This window comes from Palaemon carinicauda, chromosome 6 (genome assembly GCF_036898095.1).
Source record: "Palaemon carinicauda isolate YSFRI2023 chromosome 6, ASM3689809v2, whole genome shotgun sequence".
Lineage (NCBI taxonomy): Eukaryota > Metazoa > Arthropoda > Malacostraca > Decapoda > Palaemonidae > Palaemon > Palaemon carinicauda.
The window spans coordinates 86466603-86488231 of record NC_090730.1 but is presented as its reverse complement, the minus strand read 5'-3'; the positions used below and the strand labels follow the sequence as shown (position 1 = coordinate 86488231).

The 21629-nt window shown below is 37.3% G+C and overlaps 1 protein-coding gene across 2 annotated transcripts in view; it reads right to left on the bottom strand.

The window, feature by feature from the left end:
• The window catches only part of LOC137642591 (apoptosis-resistant E3 ubiquitin protein ligase 1), a 723802-nt gene that overhangs the window by 29743 nt on the left and 672430 nt on the right, over window positions 1–21629 (bottom strand). For both annotated transcript variants that reach the window (XM_068375282.1, XM_068375283.1), the window contains 2 exons: window positions 6609–6737; window positions 2877–3065 (listed from right to left, as the gene is read on the bottom strand). In XM_068375282.1, the coding sequence (XP_068231383.1) occupies window positions 2877–3065; window positions 6609–6737 (318 nt within the window). The remainder of the gene's footprint in view (window positions 1–2876; window positions 3066–6608; window positions 6738–21629) is intronic.

Here is a 21629-nt window from a genome sequence, read left to right as displayed (position 1 = left end):
CAAGGATGTGTATATGCGCCGCCCCTTTTCTCTTTATAATTAGCTGCCATGCTAAACAAAGTACCCCACAACAACCCAGGGGTTAAGATAAAATACAGATTAGATGGAGGAATTTTCAAACTGGCCAGACTCAAATCCCAGCGCAACACCAACACTATCAATGTGACAAAACTACTGTATGAAGATGACAATGCTGTTGTAGCCCACACCCAGGCAATACTCCAAGAATCGGTGGATAATTTCCATGCTGCCTATATGTGTTTTGGCCTAACAGTTAACATGGCTAAAACAAAGATATTGGCCCAGCCAAGACCAGGGGAAAATCCACCAGTAACTAACATCACCATGGATGGAACCACCATTGAATGCATTGAACACTTCTCATACCTGGGAAGCATCCTTTCCACCTAGAGCACAAGCACATTCCTCCAAAGAGATTGAAAACAGGTTAAATGCTGGCTACACAGCATATGGGAGGCTATCCATGAACAAACACCTATCCACCCATACAAAGGTGATGGTATATAATGACATTATAGTGTCTACCCTGTTATATGCATGTAACACTTGGACCCTTTATATTAGGGACCTCAAAAAATGGGAACAACTCCACCAAAAAAAAAACAGCAATAATGAAAATCAAATGCAATGACTATATTTCCAATACAGCAGTCCTTGAAAGAGCCAGTCACCAGCATCGAGGCCATGAACATGAAACACCGCCTAAGATGGTCTGGCCATGTGATGCGCATGGAGGACACAAGACTACCAAAAAAAATATTCTTCAGAGTTAAATACGGGCGATCACCCTATGCTTCGATTTAAAGACCAACTCAAGAAATCCCTCAAGGAGGGTAACATAGACCTCAACACCTTCAAAACTTCAGCAAGTAACAAGAATGAGCGGAGAAACACAGTTGAAGTGGGCACGGATCTTTTTGAAGAGAATAGAAGAGCCAACCTGTTGGCTAAACGACAGCAATGGGCAGAAAGAGTAAATCAACCACAATCACCTCCCATGATTCAGTGTGATCAATGCCCTCGATTATCGGGGCACAAATTGGTCTTACGAGCCATAAGAAGGCTCATCACCCTAACCATAATTAATCTACTGAGACTCTCCTCTATTCAACCTTCCATTAAGACTGAAACTATGATATTCGGATACGAGTACATGCCGTCAACGACGACAGTCAACTTACATAATTCATATACTGTACTACTGCCTACATAACTACATAATAGAAAGGGTGACCGGAATTCTTGCCGCATACATTTTCGCCGTAGGACTTTTTGTCACGGACTTTTTGCCGTTGGAATTTTTGCCACTAGGTATTTTTGGCGTAAGGAATTCTTGCCGCAAATTGCATATTACTTTTATGATTTAAAGGTATATGAAAGAGTTGACGATAATAATTTCGTATACAGAATCGACAGAACATTAGAAAGTAAAACTTATTGGAAGTGTGAAAACGAAGAGAGTCTAGCAAAAAAGAAAAGAATTGATATTGAACACGGCGAAGCATCTCACATGAAGAAAAAGTACAAAGATGTTTATGTACGAATATAAAGAATTGTTTCAAGATATGATTTTCAGCGTAAAGTACACTATTTACGGAGTATTGCTATGAATTTGCACTCATTCTAAACTTAATTAAAGTTTTTTTTTTTTTTTTTAAATATTTTGAATTTTAAATAAATAAACCTTCCATATTGTAATACCTTTGTTATTGATTTTATTTTGACAATGATGAATATTTGAATATTTATTGTAACTTCTATTGCTCTTAAATTTATTATTTGTTTTAAATCAATAAACTTTCAGTTTTATAATACACTATTATTCTCATACCCTTTTATACTCATAATTTAGATATATTTTAATAATTATACGGCATTCATGTATGTAGTAGAGTGTATGTATGTATGCTAAAAACTGCTTGTTTAAAACTTACTAAGTAAGAGCTAATTAGATGTATGTGTATGTATGTATGTAAGTAGGTATGTATACTTCTTGTTTATAAGCAACTTGTTTTAAACTTTGGAAGCACGAGCTATTTACCAAAGACCAGTGGAGTGTATGTATGGGCTAAAACTGCTTGTTTAAAACTTCATTAGTAAGAGCTAATTATCAGAGACCATCCATCACATTAGATGTATGTATGTAGGCCACTATACTTATTTTTTTTTATAGATCAACTCTTTCATATACCTTTAAATTATAAAAGTAATATGCAATTTGCGGCAAGAATTCCTTACGGCAAAAATACCTAGTGGCAAAGTTTCCTACGGCAAAAAGTCCGTGACAAAAAGTCCTACGGCGAAAATGTATGCGGCAAGAATTCCTAGAACCAATAAAAAGGACATTTGGCAGATGCTTTCTAAACTGCCATATAAAGTATATTAATTTACTTTAATAACAAAATAGAATTTTCTTTGCTATGTGTAACATGCTTAATAAAATGACATTGAAGTTTAAATCACAAAAATACATAGTAAAGAACTCTTATTAAGCTAAAATTCTTTTGATTTTAAATAAAGACAACTTTAAACACAACTTTTCAAGTTACAGTTACAATACTGTACATTACCCCCATACAATAAACAAGGATGTTCTGTTTACTACAATTTGCTATGCTGCTTATTCATGTGATCAAATTCTATTACATAGGCACATTTTTTCTTTTGATTTCAGTAAATTCTATTGGTCACAGCTTTCATTTAAGATTAATTTCCATGTCAGTGCTGTTTTCATAACAAAATGAAGTTACAATTGTTATACAGACTGCATTTTATCATTCTCATACACCCCCATAAACAAAAAGCATTAAGGATTTGTTGATATTTGGTTTTCTCAACACGTTATTAGTGCTTACCTCCAATTCATTCTCATCAAAGATGCAAAGAAGGTTGTCTGGAATAATGTCATTGAGACCTGCAAGAAATGCATCCACCTCATGACGTACTTGTACAGATAGTCTGTACTGAGCAATAGCATCCAGGTATTGCAATATATTGGCATTGGTAACTAATCTACTGGCTCCCCCTGGTTCCAGTTCTACTACCTATAAAGAAAAAAAGAATAATGTTTTTATAAATTTTAGACAATCATGTGAATTTATGAATTTGGACAATAAGGTATAGTTTGACCAGGGAAATGATTATAAGTATTTTTTACAGTGCACCTCTTGAGGCAAACTGGCAGTACTACACTCCTACAGACCAATCATATGTGGTAACATTAGGATTATACAAAGAAAAGAAAATCTTGAGTAAAATGTTGCACAAAATAATATTACAACCTTGAATAACTAGAAATACTGTATGTATAGTGTAGATAAATTGGGATCCTTTTAAATAGGATTATGATGAAAATAGAAAAAATACGGGTACTCCTCATAGCACGACCTCTTGTACAACGTTAATTCAGAGATACATTTTTTTTTGATAGCTCCAATATTCCTTTAACAACCATCCCTCGAAGTTATGAATGTGCAGTGGCAGCACAGTCCTGTGCGTGAATGTACGCATGTTGTGTTCGATACGTTGGGCGGAGGCAACTGACGGCAAATCTATCGTCTCAGTACTAAGTAGCTCTCCTAGCATCATGTTCTTTCCTAAATTTCATGTTGTAGTATTCCATTGTGTTTTTACTCTCACGTATGTACGTACAGTAATGCCTCACAACAAGAAATTAATTCGTTCTGGAGTGGCTTTTGTAAAGTGATTTTTTTGTGTTGTGAGTCACATCTCGCAAGCTAATTGCCTAATTCGTTCTAAACCCTAAAAACACCACATTAAATCTTATAATAAAGCTACAGTATAACCACAATGAAATACAGTACAGCTAAATACACTTGAACCATTCAATATAACTAACCTAGCTGTTAACACCAGTAAATTATGTAGTTATTACAACAATGTAATAATAAATGAAAAATAATACAATACTGTACATATACTGTACAAAATATACAGTGCCATATGTACTCTACTGTACTATTATAGTTACCCTTATTACAGACTACAGCTACATTTTCTATTGTACAAAGACCCATTTTCTTCATATTTTAGAAGGGTGACTAGTTTATTCTCGGCCTGGCTGGCAAATCTCTTTTCTTAAAATGTAACATTTTTCGTAAAGTGAGTCATAAAAATATTTGCATCTCGTTTCGCAGCTTGAAAATTTTGTAAGCAAATTGTTTCGTGGAGAGGTATGACTGTATTCCCGTATTTCTCAAATTTCCCAAGAAAAGGAAGAGTATAACTCCTTCAGAATCTGCCACGAAGCAAAAGAAGATCAATTACCATTGAAACTAAATAAAAAATATCTGTATTAATGTATCAAAACAAGATGAAGGTGGAATGAATATCATTTGATAAGCGATATGAGCTTGGTGCATTCTATGATTTTTACAATACTAAAGAACAAGGAACGTTTAAACAAGACGGCGAAACCAAAATAAAAACAATCTGTAATTGCTGTTGTTAAAATATACAGTCAAACCTCTCAATACGAAAGAATCTGCTCACGAAATTTTCACTCTGCGAAACGAGATGTGAAGAATTTTATGACTCGCATCATGAAAAATGTTTTGGATAATGAAAGGAGGTACGGTGCGAGGGCCCGACCGGGTCCGAGACTGATTTCAAAATTCGCGCGCCGCCAGCCCATAAACTCGCTACCATCCTCCCACGCTTCCATTGGTTATCTCCCTATTCGGATGCTAGTTACCACCATAAGATCCTGCTCTCCTATGGTCAGCATCTACTGAACTGTATCCTATCATGCATCTACGCATTGGCGTTCCTATGTCCAGACGTTTCGGCAGCGGTATCGTACCCATTGACTTAGTGTTTGTGATTTCGCTTTCGTAACAATTGTACTGTAATGTGTGTGATGTTACGTTACATCATAAGCCATGGGTTCCAAGAAAGTCGCTGATGTCAAGGGAAAGAAAAGGATGATGCTTTCCATGGAGATGAAGACGTTAATAATTAAGAAATACAAGGCTGGCATGCGGTTAAGTGTGATCGTGAAGGAATATGGCCGAAATCCATCTACGATAGGAACGATCCTGAAGCAGAAGGAAGCTATCAAAGCAGCAACACCTTTTAAGGGCGTGATTGTTTGGACAGTTATTTAAAAAGAGGCCTTGGGTAGAAACAGACCAAGCGCCAGCTAAAAATCGAAAGAAAAGTGGCAGTGATTAAGAAAATACGTAATGTAATTAAATTTAGAAAATACAAAATGTAAAGTAAAAAAAAAAAAATTAGAAAAAGGAAAAAAAAAATATATATTTCAAGTTTATAGTAAAGTTAAGAGTTAATATTTCCTGCCATTTTTAAATATTTCCTAAAATTTTTAATATTTTCTGTCATTTTTACTTCTGTTTTGTAAATTCAAGTGTTTATGTTTTCTGCCTCACAAAACAGTGATGATAATGGCATAGACGATCCTCCTTCTCTAGCACCAGAAATGTAAGATATTTTGCTGTTAATTTTTATAGATTTTAAAATTGCCAGTATAAAATTAATAAAGTAACATTTTACAGTATAAATATTAAACTAATATTTTACATATGGAAAATTAAAAACATACATACGATTATACTAACTGTTATTTTAATAAATTTTTCTTTACAGCAAATAACTCGTCCATGTAAATGTGCCATGCCGTGCAGTTATATCCCTTCATCATTCATCCATTTGTAACTGCACGACTTATCCTCATCCACCTAATCAAATGTGCTTGATTGTAGGATATTATCCAGTAAGATATGTCATAAATTTAAAATTTCCTTTTGTAAATACCATTCTTATATGTATACAAATGTGAGAGATGGAGAAATCCTTTAGTACTTGTAACTAATTACGGTATATTTTCTTACTGGTGTTAATTTATGTGCAGGTGTTAATTAGGGATTCTGACTGCACAGTTTATGTAAACTACAGTACAGTACATGTAGCATACACTTCACGTTCAATATAAACTACCACTATGCCATAAGGATTGTACCAAGAGTCACAAGATTTTACTGCATACAACTTTGTGAACGGTTAGTGGTGTTGTAGTCATTTCTTGGAATTTTTTTTTTTCACTTATGATAGGATAAATATTCATACATGCATTGAAAAACAGCTAGTGTATTCACAGTACTGTACTGTATACAAAATACTATACTGTAAAGTAGATACAGTACTGGCTACTTGTTAGGTAATGAGCTGATGTCGCCAAGACAGCGATCACTTACAAGTAATCAAGCTGTACTGTAGTGATGGTACTGTTCATAAATTACAGTTATATACACTACAGTATCAGCGAGTGTTGTTAGATAGGAACAATAATGTTTTGTTGTTACTTATACACAGGGTGATGTGGTAATGACTTTCATCTTATGAATCATCTTACCTTGTACTAAAGCTGTGTTAATAATGTACAATTACCTCTGTAAAGTAATACAAAAAAAATTCAAGGTGGGAGGCAATCGGAAGCAGATTAACTTCCTCAAGGAGATAAAAAGACAAACACCACAACCTTCGTTAATAAAGATCATCATTTACTAACATTATATACACCATACATTTACTTAAATACAATTACGTACCTTAACTTGACCATTGGGTAGCATTAATTCATCAGTAAAATACAGTTCATCATCTAAGCTGTCCATTCCATGATCCAGCAAGTGCTTTATCTTCCCAGTATAAAGATCAGGATCATCTTGAGCAAAGTGCTGCAGAGAAAATAACAGGCATATGTGATAGTGTAAATAAATTCATTTAAAATACAATCTTTTCAATGTACTAACCATTGCCTAAAGCTGAAGTTTGAATAAACTGACTGGATTTGATAAAACATTTTTAAATCCAAGATCATACTAGACTGGTAATTCTAACATTCCTCTAGAATGAGAGAAGATCCCTACATCTCTTATATACTGTTTTCAGGAAGAAGCTTGGTCTCAAACTGACATGTCTGCATCTAACCTTAGATGGGAGAGAAAGGACTCTGATTTAGGGACGTTTCAATCATATCTAAAAACTTGATTTTTTTACATATTCTTTGCACAATTAAAAACCACCACTATATATAACCAAATATTGACCTGTCATGTGGTCAAACCCTCTTGATGATGCACGGTTGATGTCCTGAATTTAGCTGATTGGCCAGGCTCTTCTAATCAGGTAAATCTGAGCTTACAGTTAGTTGGAAAAAAATTTATCTAGTCACGCAGTGAATGACAAAAGTGAAGGGTTACACAATCAGTTTGTGAGCTTTGTAGTGTGAATTAGATATTACTCAGTAATGGAAAATGTAATCAAGAAAAAATATGAAAATGGATGTAGAAAAAAAAAATGCAAGATAGTTAGCCCATAAAAAGCTGAAAGAAACAATTCAAAATATTTGTATGGAAATTTAATAATAATGTAGATAAAAGCAAATGAAAATTTCTAAATTTTGGTCACTTTAATAAGAATAGGGATTAAAATTTCAAGAGCCCAAAATTCATTCCTTTAACTTCACAGTAAAGTTCTCCTCTTGAGCATAAAACAGACCCTTCTCTAAGCCTAAAGCCTACTGTTCACAGAGAGAAGCAATAAGGAACTAAAACAGTGATGGGTAAATAGACAGCAGGGTCTACCATACATTGTGACAAGAATTTAAAATCTATCAGCTCTAATATGGCACCAAAGCAAGTCTTTTCTCTTAATCCTTGTTATAACTTTAGAAGAGGAAATGATGAGTGGTCCAAGAAAAATCATCTGAATAACTTGGATGTTGAATTCTTGTACAAAAATCTGAGTAAAAGGGAGACCCACTAACTATGCAACATGAATAATAGTTCATGGCGTTTGCCTATATAGCTGGGCAACATCCAGTCTTCATAGATGGTGGTTTAGATAGGATAGTCTTGAAAAATTAATTCTCTAGTGATTCATATAAAAACAAAGTTTACAAAGTATGTAGAACAAGGGCAAGATGAGAATAAGTATAATGACATTGTGTAGCAAGAACATATAAGGTCTGCTATGCAGTTCTTGCTGAAAGACGATAGTATTTTTTGTGGGTCTAAAGAAGTCAAAACTAAAATTCATTCATAAGAAAAAAGTCTAAGAGGTTTATAGGGCTTTGCAGACATCTGGATATGGAACCACACTAATAAGATAGCCTAGTTCCTCATGCTGAGACTGTCCACAATTACCGGTACATTATGTCCTCCAATATGAATGTCAACATTATTTGGCCTTCACTGGCACCTGACGACCAAAAGATTGTGACTACAAGTTGACAGAGAGCTAGTTATCTTATACTCACTTGATTCTTCATATAAACAATCAAAATTGTTTTATCTGTCCACTGTCTTGATTTTCATTACAAGAGAATAGGATTGAGGACTGGCTTTTTTCTTACTTTGATCATAAAATTTTCAACATTTATTAAGGATCTCATATACTGTATATCCATTTTACCCATAAAAATATAACCTGTGACCTTTGGAATTGTGATGCCCTAGAGTTTAAAAATATATCTTTCTTGGGCTCAAGCCATGTCGTCCTGATGGAGGTTCTTCATTGGCAGCTTCTACTTGAGATATTTCTGCAAGTGGTATACCAAAGACATTTTACCTTAGAGGTATCAACAGAGTTCTGACCTCCGGAGCAAATATCCCGAGAGATAACGTGTATAAATCAGGGACATGTTAATAACAAGCCCTGGTTATCCTTCCCCGAATAGAGTTAACCTTATCTCGAATGGTAAGGTAGAGGGTAGGATACGTGGGCAAGTAAGCCGTTACAACTCCTGATCTCAATGGGCTGCAACTAACGTTGACAATTGCTTGGGGAGTATCTGCTTGCTTTTCTTAGCTTTCTGAGCGATTTTCGATCATGGATGCTTCAGCTTCTTCCTCATCGACTAAGTTGAGTACCCTCCTTTTCGTGTGTTGGCGAATGTTGCGTCTCCACCCCGTGTATTTCTAGATTTATATGCTTTTATTGTTTTGTGGCCACCATGCGGTCGGCGCCATTACACCATGTTACCAAATTGCTCAGAAATGCTTAGTTATTTATTCATATCATTGTAGGCATAAGTTTTACATTATTCTTTTACAGTGTGGTATGATTATGGGTAACCCACCTCCCTTTTTGGTGTTTCTTGTGTGATTTTTTATCAGCATTGTCTTAGGCTAGCTCACTACCATAGCCAGCGGCCATGCCTGATAAATTTTCACTTATGCACCATCCCCTTCTATCCCCTAACCCTACTGGTTTGGTGAGGCTGTCTATCAGGGATTTCATTCGTATGATAATTATCGTACATGTACGATTATTTTGGGTCCAGTACGATGTACGATACATACCTTAGGTATGTATATATTTTAAGGCCCATGTACGATAATCCACTGGAAATAACTGGCAACCCTGCTGTCTATCCTCCCGTGCTGTTGACTTGTCATGGCGGGGAGCTGCAGTCTTGAAGGTCCTTCTGAGTGTTGGATAGTATTTTCAGTCGTCCTAGGGTGACTGTTTTCACTTTCCACTACGCCTAAATGTGTAGCAAGGCGGCATAGGTCTTAGGAGCTTATTCCCTGTGTCTACTTATGTTTATCCATTGGAATGCTTTACCCGCTGTTCTAATGCTGACAGGTAGACTCTCTTGTGTCGCCTTAACCATTCTTAGGCTTTCCCACTTAGTTTTTGGTAGGCTATGCCTGGTTGTGAGGACTTGCCTTCTGTGCCCTATCGCTGCAGACCCCTTGGAACACTATTCCTGCTCTAATGTCGCAGTTGGGCCTTCCTGTCATGCCGCCTCACAAATTTCTGAGTCTCCCATCACCACACCTTTTTCCCTTACCTTAGTGCCTGTTAGTGTGCCTACTTGCTGTGGAACTTGGTTCCCATCCCTGTCTAGTCCCATGGTGGCTGAAGTACGCTTTGTCTCCATCCTTGGACAGGATACCTTGCAGGCTACTGTATCTTTCTTGGCCATAGGTAGGGGAGATTTCTGCTTCCCTGGACTAAATCTCTGTCGCCTTAGAGACCACCCTCAGGTATTTTCTCTGCCCCTTCCCTTTCCTAGTTGGGCCATAACCTGACTGTACTGGGAACTACGTTCCTCTTGTCTAGTCATCTTACCCTAGCTTTTGAGTTTTCCCTCAACTGCTAGATAGGCTACACTTACCTATACAGTTCTCCCTATGGCCTAATCCTATCTAGGCATAGAGTTGGTACCCCTTGGGGTCCTCCTCTGCCACCTTGGCAGTTGCCTGTTCTGTGTCTGCAGCTTCCCTTCCTGTGCTATTCTCCCTCTTGTTGTGTAGTCTTGACTCCCTTGCCTGGTTAGCCTATCTAGGCAGAAGTGTCGTCTTCTGCCTCTGTTTCCAGTCTTGTCAGCCCAAGTTCTTCTAGCACTGGCTGTGTGTTGGCCATGGGTCTTTCCCTCTGTTGCCTCAGCTGCAGCCTTAGACTAGTCATCTTCTCTCTCCTATTCTCTCCCATATCTGAGGGACACTGTCCTCTGGAGTTAGTTTGTCAGATCCTGCCTGGTTGTCAGGACATCCTTTGAATTTCCAATTCTTAGAGTCCTAGCCGTCTTGTAGGGCTCTCATTATCTTACGGACTAAATCCCCACTTTTCAGAAGTTAATGATAATGATCAGATCTTGGCAGGTTCCTTTTTTAGCTATCTTTCTTTCTTGTACTTCCCCTGAGTGTGGACCCTTCCCTATGGGATTATTCACTCTCTTCCTCTCGACTTTACAATGCCTCTGCCGCTTTGTGCCAACATGCCTAGGGTATTGACAGGTCAGTCTTTTTCTTAGCTACTAGAAATAGTGGCCGCCTCAACCTAGCTGCTGCCGCCTCGAGGGCATCTGTTGATGGTCTAGGCAGTATGATGAATGAACTTGCCTTCTTAGGTTGTTCCAATAGACCTACTCTGGAGATTCTGGTGTCCCTTTAACATGAACTTTTCCTCCATATTCCTACAGCAATGTCAAATAGTTTGCTTCATAAATCCCAATTGATTTCTGAGCTGCTTGGAATGTGTCTTGCTTACTGATAATCTTTAGCCATATTCAGGTGGTAGGTTTATTTAGATTAGGGTTTTTTTTCTAGTAAACATACAAATATGTTTACTTAATTCTAAGAAGATATACTGTAATTTTTAATGAGGTGTACTAATTTAATATTTTTTTCTTTACAGGTCGCTGATAATATGAAGGTAGGAGGTTTCCAGAAGAGCTCCCTACAAGGTGCCCCTTATCTTCCTTTTCTGGAACTGAAGGACCTCCTCTTTCCCAAGGCTGAGGTGACCTGTGTTTGGTCACCAGTTACTGACGGTTCAACTCCCACCGGTGCCAGCATATCATGCGGAAGATGAAGTTCGGGACCCTCTGCAAGTCGTGAGCCTGTCCACCGATAACACATTGACAACCTATTCGGGGTCGACAGAGGGAGAGGATCCTGCTGACCACAGAAGCCCCTGAAGAGTCTTCCATGGAAAACCTAACCACCAAACATGACCGTTCTCAAGCGGACATCATAACGTGGAGAGAAGCTTTACAAAAGGCACCTGCTTCTAAGGCTCCCCCAGCTTTGAGCCTACCAGAATGCGCAGTTAAGAACTTTTGGTATTATGCTGAGCATATAGCCTTAAGTGAAGCGTACCTCCACATCGCAGAGGGTTTGGGTTCCAAGCCAGTCTCGGACTTGGAATTCTTCCCATCGATCGATAGTTATCCTTACTACTACGAAAGGCTTAACTCGGAAGCGTCACGATACGATCCCTAAGGAAGCAATCATCCTGGACCATAGCAAGGCTCAGTCTCTTTTGATTAAAGAGCTGAGGACGGCCAAATTCTCTAATACTGTACCCAACTTTCTGCTTTTGGCAGGAAGCAGGCCACCTTTGTAGCCCCTAAGGATTTTGTCTTCAGTTTTGCCCCTTAAAAGTTTAGACGCTGTAAAGAAAGCAGTAGTGGAGAGTAGACCACTCCCAGTGCTGGAGGAGTGCAAACCTGTCTCCCTAGCTCTTCCTTTTGATTCAGACAGTTGGGAGGATGTCCAATATACTTTTACTGTTAGAAAACTAGATAAAGACATCGGAGGCAAGCAGTTTAATGAGAAACTGCATAGATTTCTCGAATCCCTTTGAAGGGAAGAATTGGAAGGCAAATAGAGACTATCTGCTTCTATCTTTCCAATCTTATCTTATTGGAAACCATTCCAAATCTGATCTCTTCCCTGTCTTGGTGAAGACTCGCCTAACCATATTTCACAATGATCTCCAAGCTTTCATCCTAACCCGGAGAGCATGTAGAGAACACGTATTAGCCGCTGCTACGATCAGGCATGAACCTAGAAAACTGATCGACTCCAATATCTGAGGGAAAGATCTCTTCCCTGAGGAATTGGTAAAGGAAGTCATGGACAAAGCAGCTTAGGAGAATAAGAGCCTTGTAGACAAGAGGGGGAGTATGTCCTCTAAACTGAAATTTACCCCCAGTGAAGGACCTCAACCCAAGGACAAGAAGCCCAACCGACACTTTACGGGAAGGAAATCCTTTCCTGTTGTGACAGCCTCAGTTGCTGCCATCCCTTAAGACTGTATGCATGGTTCCCCAGCAGCATGTACCACAGTCTCCAGCCTTCAACCCGGTGTATGAGAGAGCCACCACCACGTTCCACCCTCCCAGGGCTCAAAAAAAGGGCACCAGTAGCAGGGGAAGGTCTGGAAAAGGCGGTCAATCTAGAGGCCGAGGAAGTAGAGGTAAGGCGGTTAAAGACGCTGGTTCTGCACACCAACAATGAGGAGCTCCCAGTAGAGGGACTATTTCACCTGTTCAGGGATTGATGGGAGTTCGATCCCTGGGCTCACAGCATAGTCTCAAATGGATTAGGCTAGAAATGGAGACAGAAACCTCCCCAGTTCAAGAGGTTCTTCCAATCCACAACCCCAATTTTGAAGGATTATGCACAGGATCTTCTCCGGAAGGGAGTCATCCGTTACACAAAACCCCATGAACTTTCAAGGGCAGCTATTCTGCATGCCCAAGAAAGATTCGAACACACTTCGAACTATCCTGGACTTGTCCTCACTAAACAAATTCTTTCTGAATGACAAGTTCCAGATGCTGGCTATCTCGCAAATATGGACCTTACTACCCCAAGGGTCCTACACCGTCTCCATAGATATTACAGACGCCTATTGACATCTTCCGATAGGTAGGCACTTCTCCCCCTACCTTGGTTTCAGACTGCCAAGAAAGGCCTACGTATTCAGAGCTATGTCCTTCAGGCTCAATATAGCTCCCTAGCTTTTTACAAAGCTAGTCGAGGCCATCGTCCAACAATTACGGAACAAAGGCTTCCAGGTGATCGTATACCTGGATGACTGGCTGGTCTAGGCTGCAATGAAGTCAGAGTGTCTTCAGATAGCTCAAAAAGTCATGAAATTCCTAGTCTCTGGGCTTTCAGATCAACTTTGAAAAGTCCAGGCTGTCTCCAACTCAAGAATTCCAGTGGCTAGGGGTTTCACTGGAATCCTTGGATTTAAGTATAAAGCATGATACCAAGACATTCCCTACATTAAATATTTGCTGAAGGACTCAGGAATGAAGGATGATTAATGAACGTGAGCCCAGAGGATGAGATCTTCATTTGACTGAATTGCAAGTAGTTTCTGTCTATTTAGGTCTAAACTTGGAGATGTGTATTGGCGCTGGAAGCATATCGTAAGGTAATGCCTGTAGTGGAAGAAACTTATCAAAGTAATGCTTTCACAGAGAAACAAATGATGATTGTAATGCCAGTCTTTACGTGTACTGTATAGGATACCTGTGAGTAGACTATGCAGAAAAATGAATGATTTTGGAAATGTTAATATAAATTGGCATCATAGGTCTACTTACGGAATTTTTTTTGTTATTCCCATAGTTGATAACTTTTTGCAAGTGAATTTAGTAGCCTACTTCAAACATAGCTGTAATTTTTTATTAAATGTTCCACTTTAGAAAAATAATTAACGTTTTGCTTTTGTGATGAAATTGAAAGTTTGACTTTGTCATTATATTAGCAGAACAGACGTTAGGCCTATTTGAATTCATAGTGTTTACTATTGAGGTGAGGATTGGCATTTTTTTTACTGGAATTCATTATTTGCTCAGTATGGCTTGGAATGATCCTAATATCCCTGGTGGTGGTCTTTAGATAAATACATGTTTTCATTTGATACCACTGGATACAAAAAAACGGATTTTGACATAGGAAAAATCTATTTTTGGGTGAAATAGCCATGTCGCCTTGATCGAAGATCCTTTAGGCAGCTTCCTACTGTATAATATTTCAGTGAGTGATATTACAAAAGAATTACCATCAGATATCACAGGGTTCTAATCCCTGGAACGACTATCCTAGGATATTGTGTATAATCAGGGACGTATCCGTAGATAACCATAGATATCTGCACCCCAAACAGATTTAACCCAGTCTAGGAATCTAAGGAGGAGGATAGGTGAGGAGCCGTTACATATCCTCTCCCTTCATAGTATTACTCGTCCCTAATAAACTCATTCTACTTTTTGCAGCTTACCTACGCGTTCGTTTCTTTGTCAAGCTTGAATAAAGATTACCAGAGAATTTGATTTTGTGAAATGTAAAATTTGTAATGGACCTCTCTTTAGTCATATTGGTACAGAAGATGACTGTGCTAGGACGAGAGCAAAGGAATTCAAGGACAAGGAAGTGAAAGTTTTAATGGACCATTTCAGAAATTTGACCTGCTTCAAGTACAAGATGCTCACAATAGATAACAGAACATCTCAAACTTACTGTGATGCACGCAAGGAGAATATGGAAAATAGACTGAATTTCATTATGCACATGGAGTCAACACACAAGTCTAAGGTTGGTGATCAAAGAGTCAACAGCTCTGTGGATTCTGCAGACTTGACAGACGTGTTGACACAACAAAATGATATTCTGACAAAGTTACTGGAAAACACTTCAAAAATGAAATCTCTTCCAACTACACTACAGATTACAAAAACCAAGCTTCCACCGATTTGGATTGGACAAACTTTTGAGAGATTCAAAGTTGAAATTGAGGATTGGAGCAGTACATGTAATAAGAAAAATAGTGAGTACAATACATATAACGATTTAATTGAAAGCTTGAAGAAGAACGAGAGGGTTAAGCAATATGTGATTACAGTTGTGATTGATCGTAAAGCTAACAGCACTTTGAAGACCGTACAAACTATTTTAGAGGTTTTGGATGAGAAATATGCAAATATTAAGGCTGAAAAGTGCAATGACTATGGAGATTATTACATTTTCTACAAATTCAATCGGAAAGTTGCAAATTTTTTTTTGATAAGTTTGATGGCTGAAGTATCAAGTGAAAAAATAAATGCTTGTCTCAATTATGCATTGAGTTTATCAATGATAAAGAGAGCTCATGAAGGAGGAAAAATAACTTCGGATGAGAGGACTCGCTTTAAAGAAGTCATTGAACATGGAGTGAAAAGGAAATCTCTTGATGAAGATGATGTTGCTACTAGATTGAAGGTGGAGTTTAGGAAACTGAAAATAGAAAATAATAGAGATACATCAGATATATCTTTAAATAGTTCTACATTTTACACTGATAACAGGAGTTGTTACCAAGAGTGGAAGAAGTCTAAAGAGCTACCAAACTTTAACAGATATGGAAGATCCACTTCAAATCCTGGATTTTGGAGAACAGCATCAGGTCTATAGAAGGAGTCCTTTTAGAACACCGTCTCGATCATCATCAAGAAAGTCATTTAGTCTGCCTCAAGAGCATGTGACAGTTCAACAAGGAGATTTGATACATCTTCTTTGAACTTTAAATCACAATCAGAATGAAAGTTGATGAAAGACTAAGAAATCTTGAGCAAGGCAATGAGAAACTTATGAAGGAAATGGAAGAGTTAAAGAAGATAATAAAGAAGGCAAAAAATGTTAGATTTGTAGTTGAAGAAAGCATGAAGATAGGAATTGATTACACTATGGAGGTTCATTTCACGAAAGAAGTTGATGAAGTGGAAGCAATGATTGTTGATACTAGGTGCCCAAAAACTCTCGTAGGAAGGAAATAGCTTAACAAGTATCTCGATATCAAAGATATAAGAAAGGAGGATCCGGAAAGTGAATTTTGTTCCCAGGATTTTAGATTTGGTGATGGACCAGTTCCAGTTGTATGGAAAGAAAAAGATTCCAGAGGTGGTTTTGTAAAGATGATAGTTGAAATATATGTGATTGACACCAAAAATATTCCTTTTTTGTTCGGCAAAAATAAATGAAAGGAATAGAACGTAGATATCCTGCATGATAATATCATGGTTATTAATATACAGAAGTCAAAAAGATTTCAGTTGCATGACACTGATAGAGGACATCAAGCTTTGCAACTATATAAGTGTGGAACATGGACAACAAATTGAAACAGTTTCATTTGTGAAAAAGGAAAAAGATGTACAAAGTTATATACAAGTCAAAAGTATCCATAAGGTAACTAACCACAAAAGAGAAAAACAGCTAATTTGGGCGTATAGATGAAATTAGGAAAACAATTAAAGAGGTAGTAGTTCATTGCAATGTTTGTCAGAAATTCAAAAGATCTTTAGGAAGGCCAAAAGTAGCAATTCCAAAGGTAATTGATTTTAACCAGATTGTAGCTATCGATTTGAAGCAGAATGGAAATAAGTACATACTTTGGATGGTTTGCTCATTCACAAGATTTATTTCGGGTGTAGTACTTTCCAATAATAGAATGGAAACAGTAGTTGATGCTTTGAATAATGGTTGGAACTGGCAGTTTGGTTTTCCTTCAATTGGTTTTTTGGCTGACAATGGAAATGAATTACAGAATGAGGAGTTAAATGAATATGCAAGTAAGTGGTGGCTTTACAGTAAAGTTTCGTCCACCATACTCTCCTTGGAGCAATGGCTTGAATGAAAGAAATCATCATTCAGTTGATGTTACTGTGAACAAAATGTTAGAGACAGACAAAAAGATGGATTAAAAAATGGTAGTAAACATGGCAGCATGAACACAATACTAAAGTAAATATACTTGGATATGAACCCATGAGGCTGGTTACAGGGAAATCAATTATTTTTCAACAGGTAATTTAGCTACAGAGAGTTTATTTGACAGTGAAGCGGTGTAAAATATCATGGAAAGGCACCATGAGATAACCAAGAAAGTTAGGGAAGAAGAATTTGAAAATAAGTTGATAAAGCTTCTAGAGTAAGAAAGGGTAGTTTTAATGACATGAAATATGAAGAAAGCGATCTCATATCTTATCAGGAGAAGAATAATAAAAGCTGGTGCGGCCCTGTAAAAGTATTTTGTCATAGGAACAGAGATGTTTTCATATGGGCAAACAGTGATTTAAGAAAGGTGACCGACTGTAAAGTACAGCCATGCAGAGTTTATGCCCGCAAGACAGTGATAAAGGGGTGATTAACAAACTAAGTAACATTATAGAGGAGAAATCTGATAAAGAGAAAGATGAAGTAAGAAATGAATGCATTAGAAAAATGAGATCTCCATCTAGCAAGGTTGAGTTAATTGAAAAGGAAGATGAAGAGGAAAGAAACCAGTAATTTTATGGAAGAGAGAGAGAAAAAGAACACATGTAATCATGAAAGCATTGATTATCTTGAGCAAAAGGGTGATTCTTTTGTTGCCTCTTGGCTGAAGTCGAAGAAGGCCAAATACTTTCACCTTGATAATACAGTATTTGTAGTGGAACTCCCATTTATATATCATAAGATACCGGAAGTGATTGAGGCTAAATGAAAAGAATATAAAAATCTTAAAGATTATGATTCTTTTGAGGAAGTAAAAGATTATGGACAACAAAGAATTGGCAGTAGATGGGTAATTACAAAGAAGGAAAAACATGATGGTCACAAGACTGATTATAAAGCCAGGATGGTTGCAAGAGGCTTCCAGGAAGAGTGCAAACCTCAAGCTGATTCTCCTACTGCTTTGAGAGAATTGTAAAAATATTTCTAACTGTAGCAGCAAATGAGAAATTTAATGTGCAATCAGTTGACATTAGGGCTGCTTTCTTGCAGTCTAAATTTTTGGATTGAGATGTCTTTATTGAATTTCCTAAAGATTTAAAGAAAGAAGGTGTACTTTGGAAATTAAAGAAACCTTTGTATGTACTTGATGATGCCAGCAGAAAGTTTTGGCTGAGAATAAGATGTATATTTTAGCACGAAGGTTTGAAGAATGTAAGTGGTGATGAAGCATTTCATTATTAACATGAAGGAAGCGATCTTATAGGGATGGCAATTACTCATATGGATGATTTCAGCATAGCAGGAACAGGGGAATTTGGTAATAAACTCAGAAAAAGTGCAGTGTTTTGACAGTTTCAAAGGTCAAAAAGGATAGATTTAGATTCACTGGTATAGATATACATAAGACCGGCGATGAAATTGTAATCTCGATGGAAGATCATACAAATATTACTGAAGAGATGAAAGATATTCGTAAAGCTACGCCTGATGATCCAGTGACAAAACAGGAATATAAAGTTTATATAAATTATGGGGGAAAAATAAGTTGGTTAGCCACAAATTCTAGACCAGATTTATCAATAACTGCTTTACTATTGTTAATGAAGAATAATGAAGCAAAGATAAGAGATCTTAAGCAGGTAAATCATGACGTTGTGAGAATTCATAGCAAACCTAAGAAAGTTGTGTTCTCCAGAGTTGGCAATAAAACAGATCTTGTTATTTTTCATCTAGGGGATGCTTCTTATAGGATTGATGATAAAAGTATAGGAGCAAATCTCATTTTATTGGGATCAAAGAAAATGTATGATGCTGTGCCTATCTTTTGGAAATAAAAAAACAATACAAAAAGTTTGTCATTCTACAAAGGCAGCTGAAACAAGGAATTTGAATAAATTAGTTGACGATTCAGTATTCATTGCTGCACAGCTTGGGCAATTACTCTTTGGAAAAGCTATTAAAGATTCAGTGAATCTTCCTGTCAGATTTTTACTGATTCTAGGCCTTTGTTGAAATCAATTGATAGTACAAAGCAGGTGGAGGATCAATTGCTTCGTAATACAATAACAGATTTGAAGGAAAAGTTGGAAGATACTTCTGTTGAATCTTATAGCTGGCTTGAAACAAAGGGGATAATAGTACAGTAGATATTTTGACATTTTGACAAAGGAAGGTAAAGATAACCCAGAGGTACATTATATCTTTATTGAGAATAAATTTTGTCATGCTAGAAATGAGAAGAATCTGGTGTCATATGTCAAAGGTGACATTTGCATGAAAAAAAAAATTGTTTGATTTGTTATCAATTGTTCAAAACTTCATTAGGTTTAAATGTAAATAGGTAATTTTAAACATGCATGGTTCAGGCCTTAAATGAGTATGCCATATATGAGTCCATGAATTAAATGTTGAAGAGATTCTATTTGTTTACTTTCGCTTATTTTAATCTAGATGTGTTCCTTTTCAAATAACTTTCTTTTTTAGTGACATTTACATTGTTTTGGGAAGACAGTGTATAAAGTCCTGATTTTGAAAAGTTAACTTTTTTATTATATTGTTTTTGTTCTTAACTCATAAATTGATATTTTGCTTTACCTTTTGTAAAATACAAGCAAACTGAGAAGGGAGGAAACATGATACATATACGTTTCCCTCCAAAATGTATTTTAAGATATAATTGGTACTTTATTCTTGTATCCTTGTTTTGTAATTGGATTGTTATCTTAAGTTGTAAACCATGAGTTCTGCTTACCGATCTGGTGTGAACGTTTTGTCAGTTACTACTAAACCGTTAAACAGCTAACGTCTCTTAAACCCCTGCTTATCAATTACAAATTATTACCTTCGAGACAGATGATAGTGGCTAACAGCAGTGTGCACACACTGCTGTTAGCCACTATCACCTGTCTCGAAGGTAAGAATTGATAAGCAGGTGTTTAAGAGACGTTAGCTGTTTAACGGTTTAGTAGTGACTGGAGGAAGTAGGGAGAGAGGGAGGAAGGAAGGAAGGAAGGAAGGAGAGTTGGACAGTACGGTATTCATAGTGTTCTTTACACATAGTGTAACACTTAAACTTAGAATTAACTTAACTGAACTTAGCTTACTTTTTTAAAAACATTTTTTTTTACTATATAGGATTTGCATTTTTCTTGCTGTTCTTAACTTAAGCTCTTTTTGCCTCACTTTCACTTTCCTTTGTCGCAGGCCTTTTTAACAAAAGTCTATCTACGGAGCTTTGTTTCTACCTCCCTTTCAAAATGTTGTAGAAATAATTCGGGCAAATGTCATTAAAAAGAACTGAAGCAGAACCAGTAGAAAATTTATCAGGGTGTTTCTTTTCAATGAAATCACAACATCCTGCCACTTAGCAGACACTTCCTAAATCTCCCTTAGTTAAATAAATTCCTGCGGTTCGACCTTCTCCTCGCTACCTATCTCTTGCAATATCTCTGAATGTTGCATCATCTGAAGCTTGATCAACTTCTCAGTCGTGAGTTCTTCTTGATGCTCCTTGACAATATTGTTGACATCTGTCTTATCTACTCTCACTCATGTAGGCTTTCCTAGAGACACAATCTCTTCCAACACAGCGGGTTTGGGCTCAGGCTGCGGAGCAAACCCTTCAAAATCCTTTTCAGCTACAGAATCAGGCCACAATTCCTTTCCTGCTGAACTTAAGGTTCTTCACATTACATCCTGCCATGCATCATCAATAATTCTCAAACAATGAACTATGTTGAAATGGTCCTTCAAAAATTCATGAAGGGTAAGGCTAGCATTATCTGTGATATAAAAGCAGAAGATTTATGTGTTCCCACCCTTCAATCTTCTCTTGAAGGTGTTGGACAAGCTTCGATCGTTCAGGAGGACAGCAGCCCTGGTTGCTCCTCTATGGCCAAAGAACAACTGGTATCCTTTGGTGACAGAGATGAACCCCAGGCTGGTGCCTCTACCCAACCCGAGTCTGTCTAAAGAAGTACAGAGGAATACTGTCTTCGTTTCATCCTGGAAAATGAAAGCCCTTCATCTTATGATTTTATCGAATTAGCTCTAAAAAAAAAGATTCAAAATTCAACGGTACAAATTGGCATTTGCAAAAAATTATAAAACTTCCATTACTTTGAATCAGTATGAAACGTCGTGGAAGAAATGGGTTCGATATATGAAAGATAAAAATCCACCTTTTATCTCTATGGATTTTTGTTTAGGCTTTCTGATCGACTTACATGCGAAAGGTTTAGCATCCTACACGATTTCGTCGTACAAGTCGGCCCTAGCTAGACCCATTTTATATGCTTTTGACATAGATTTTAACTCGGACTTCTTCAAAAGGATTCTGAAAGCTTGCGCCAGGTTGAGACCAGCAGATCCACCGAGGCCGATCTCCTGGTCATTGGATAAAGTTTTACAACTGGCTTTGGAAATTGACAATCAAACAGCGTCTTTACGAGATTTATCTCAAAAAGTAATTTTCCTAATCGCTATGGCTTCAGGTGCTCGGATTAGTGAAATTGTGGCTCTCTCTAAAGATGAGGGTCACATAGAATTTACAGACAATGGTGA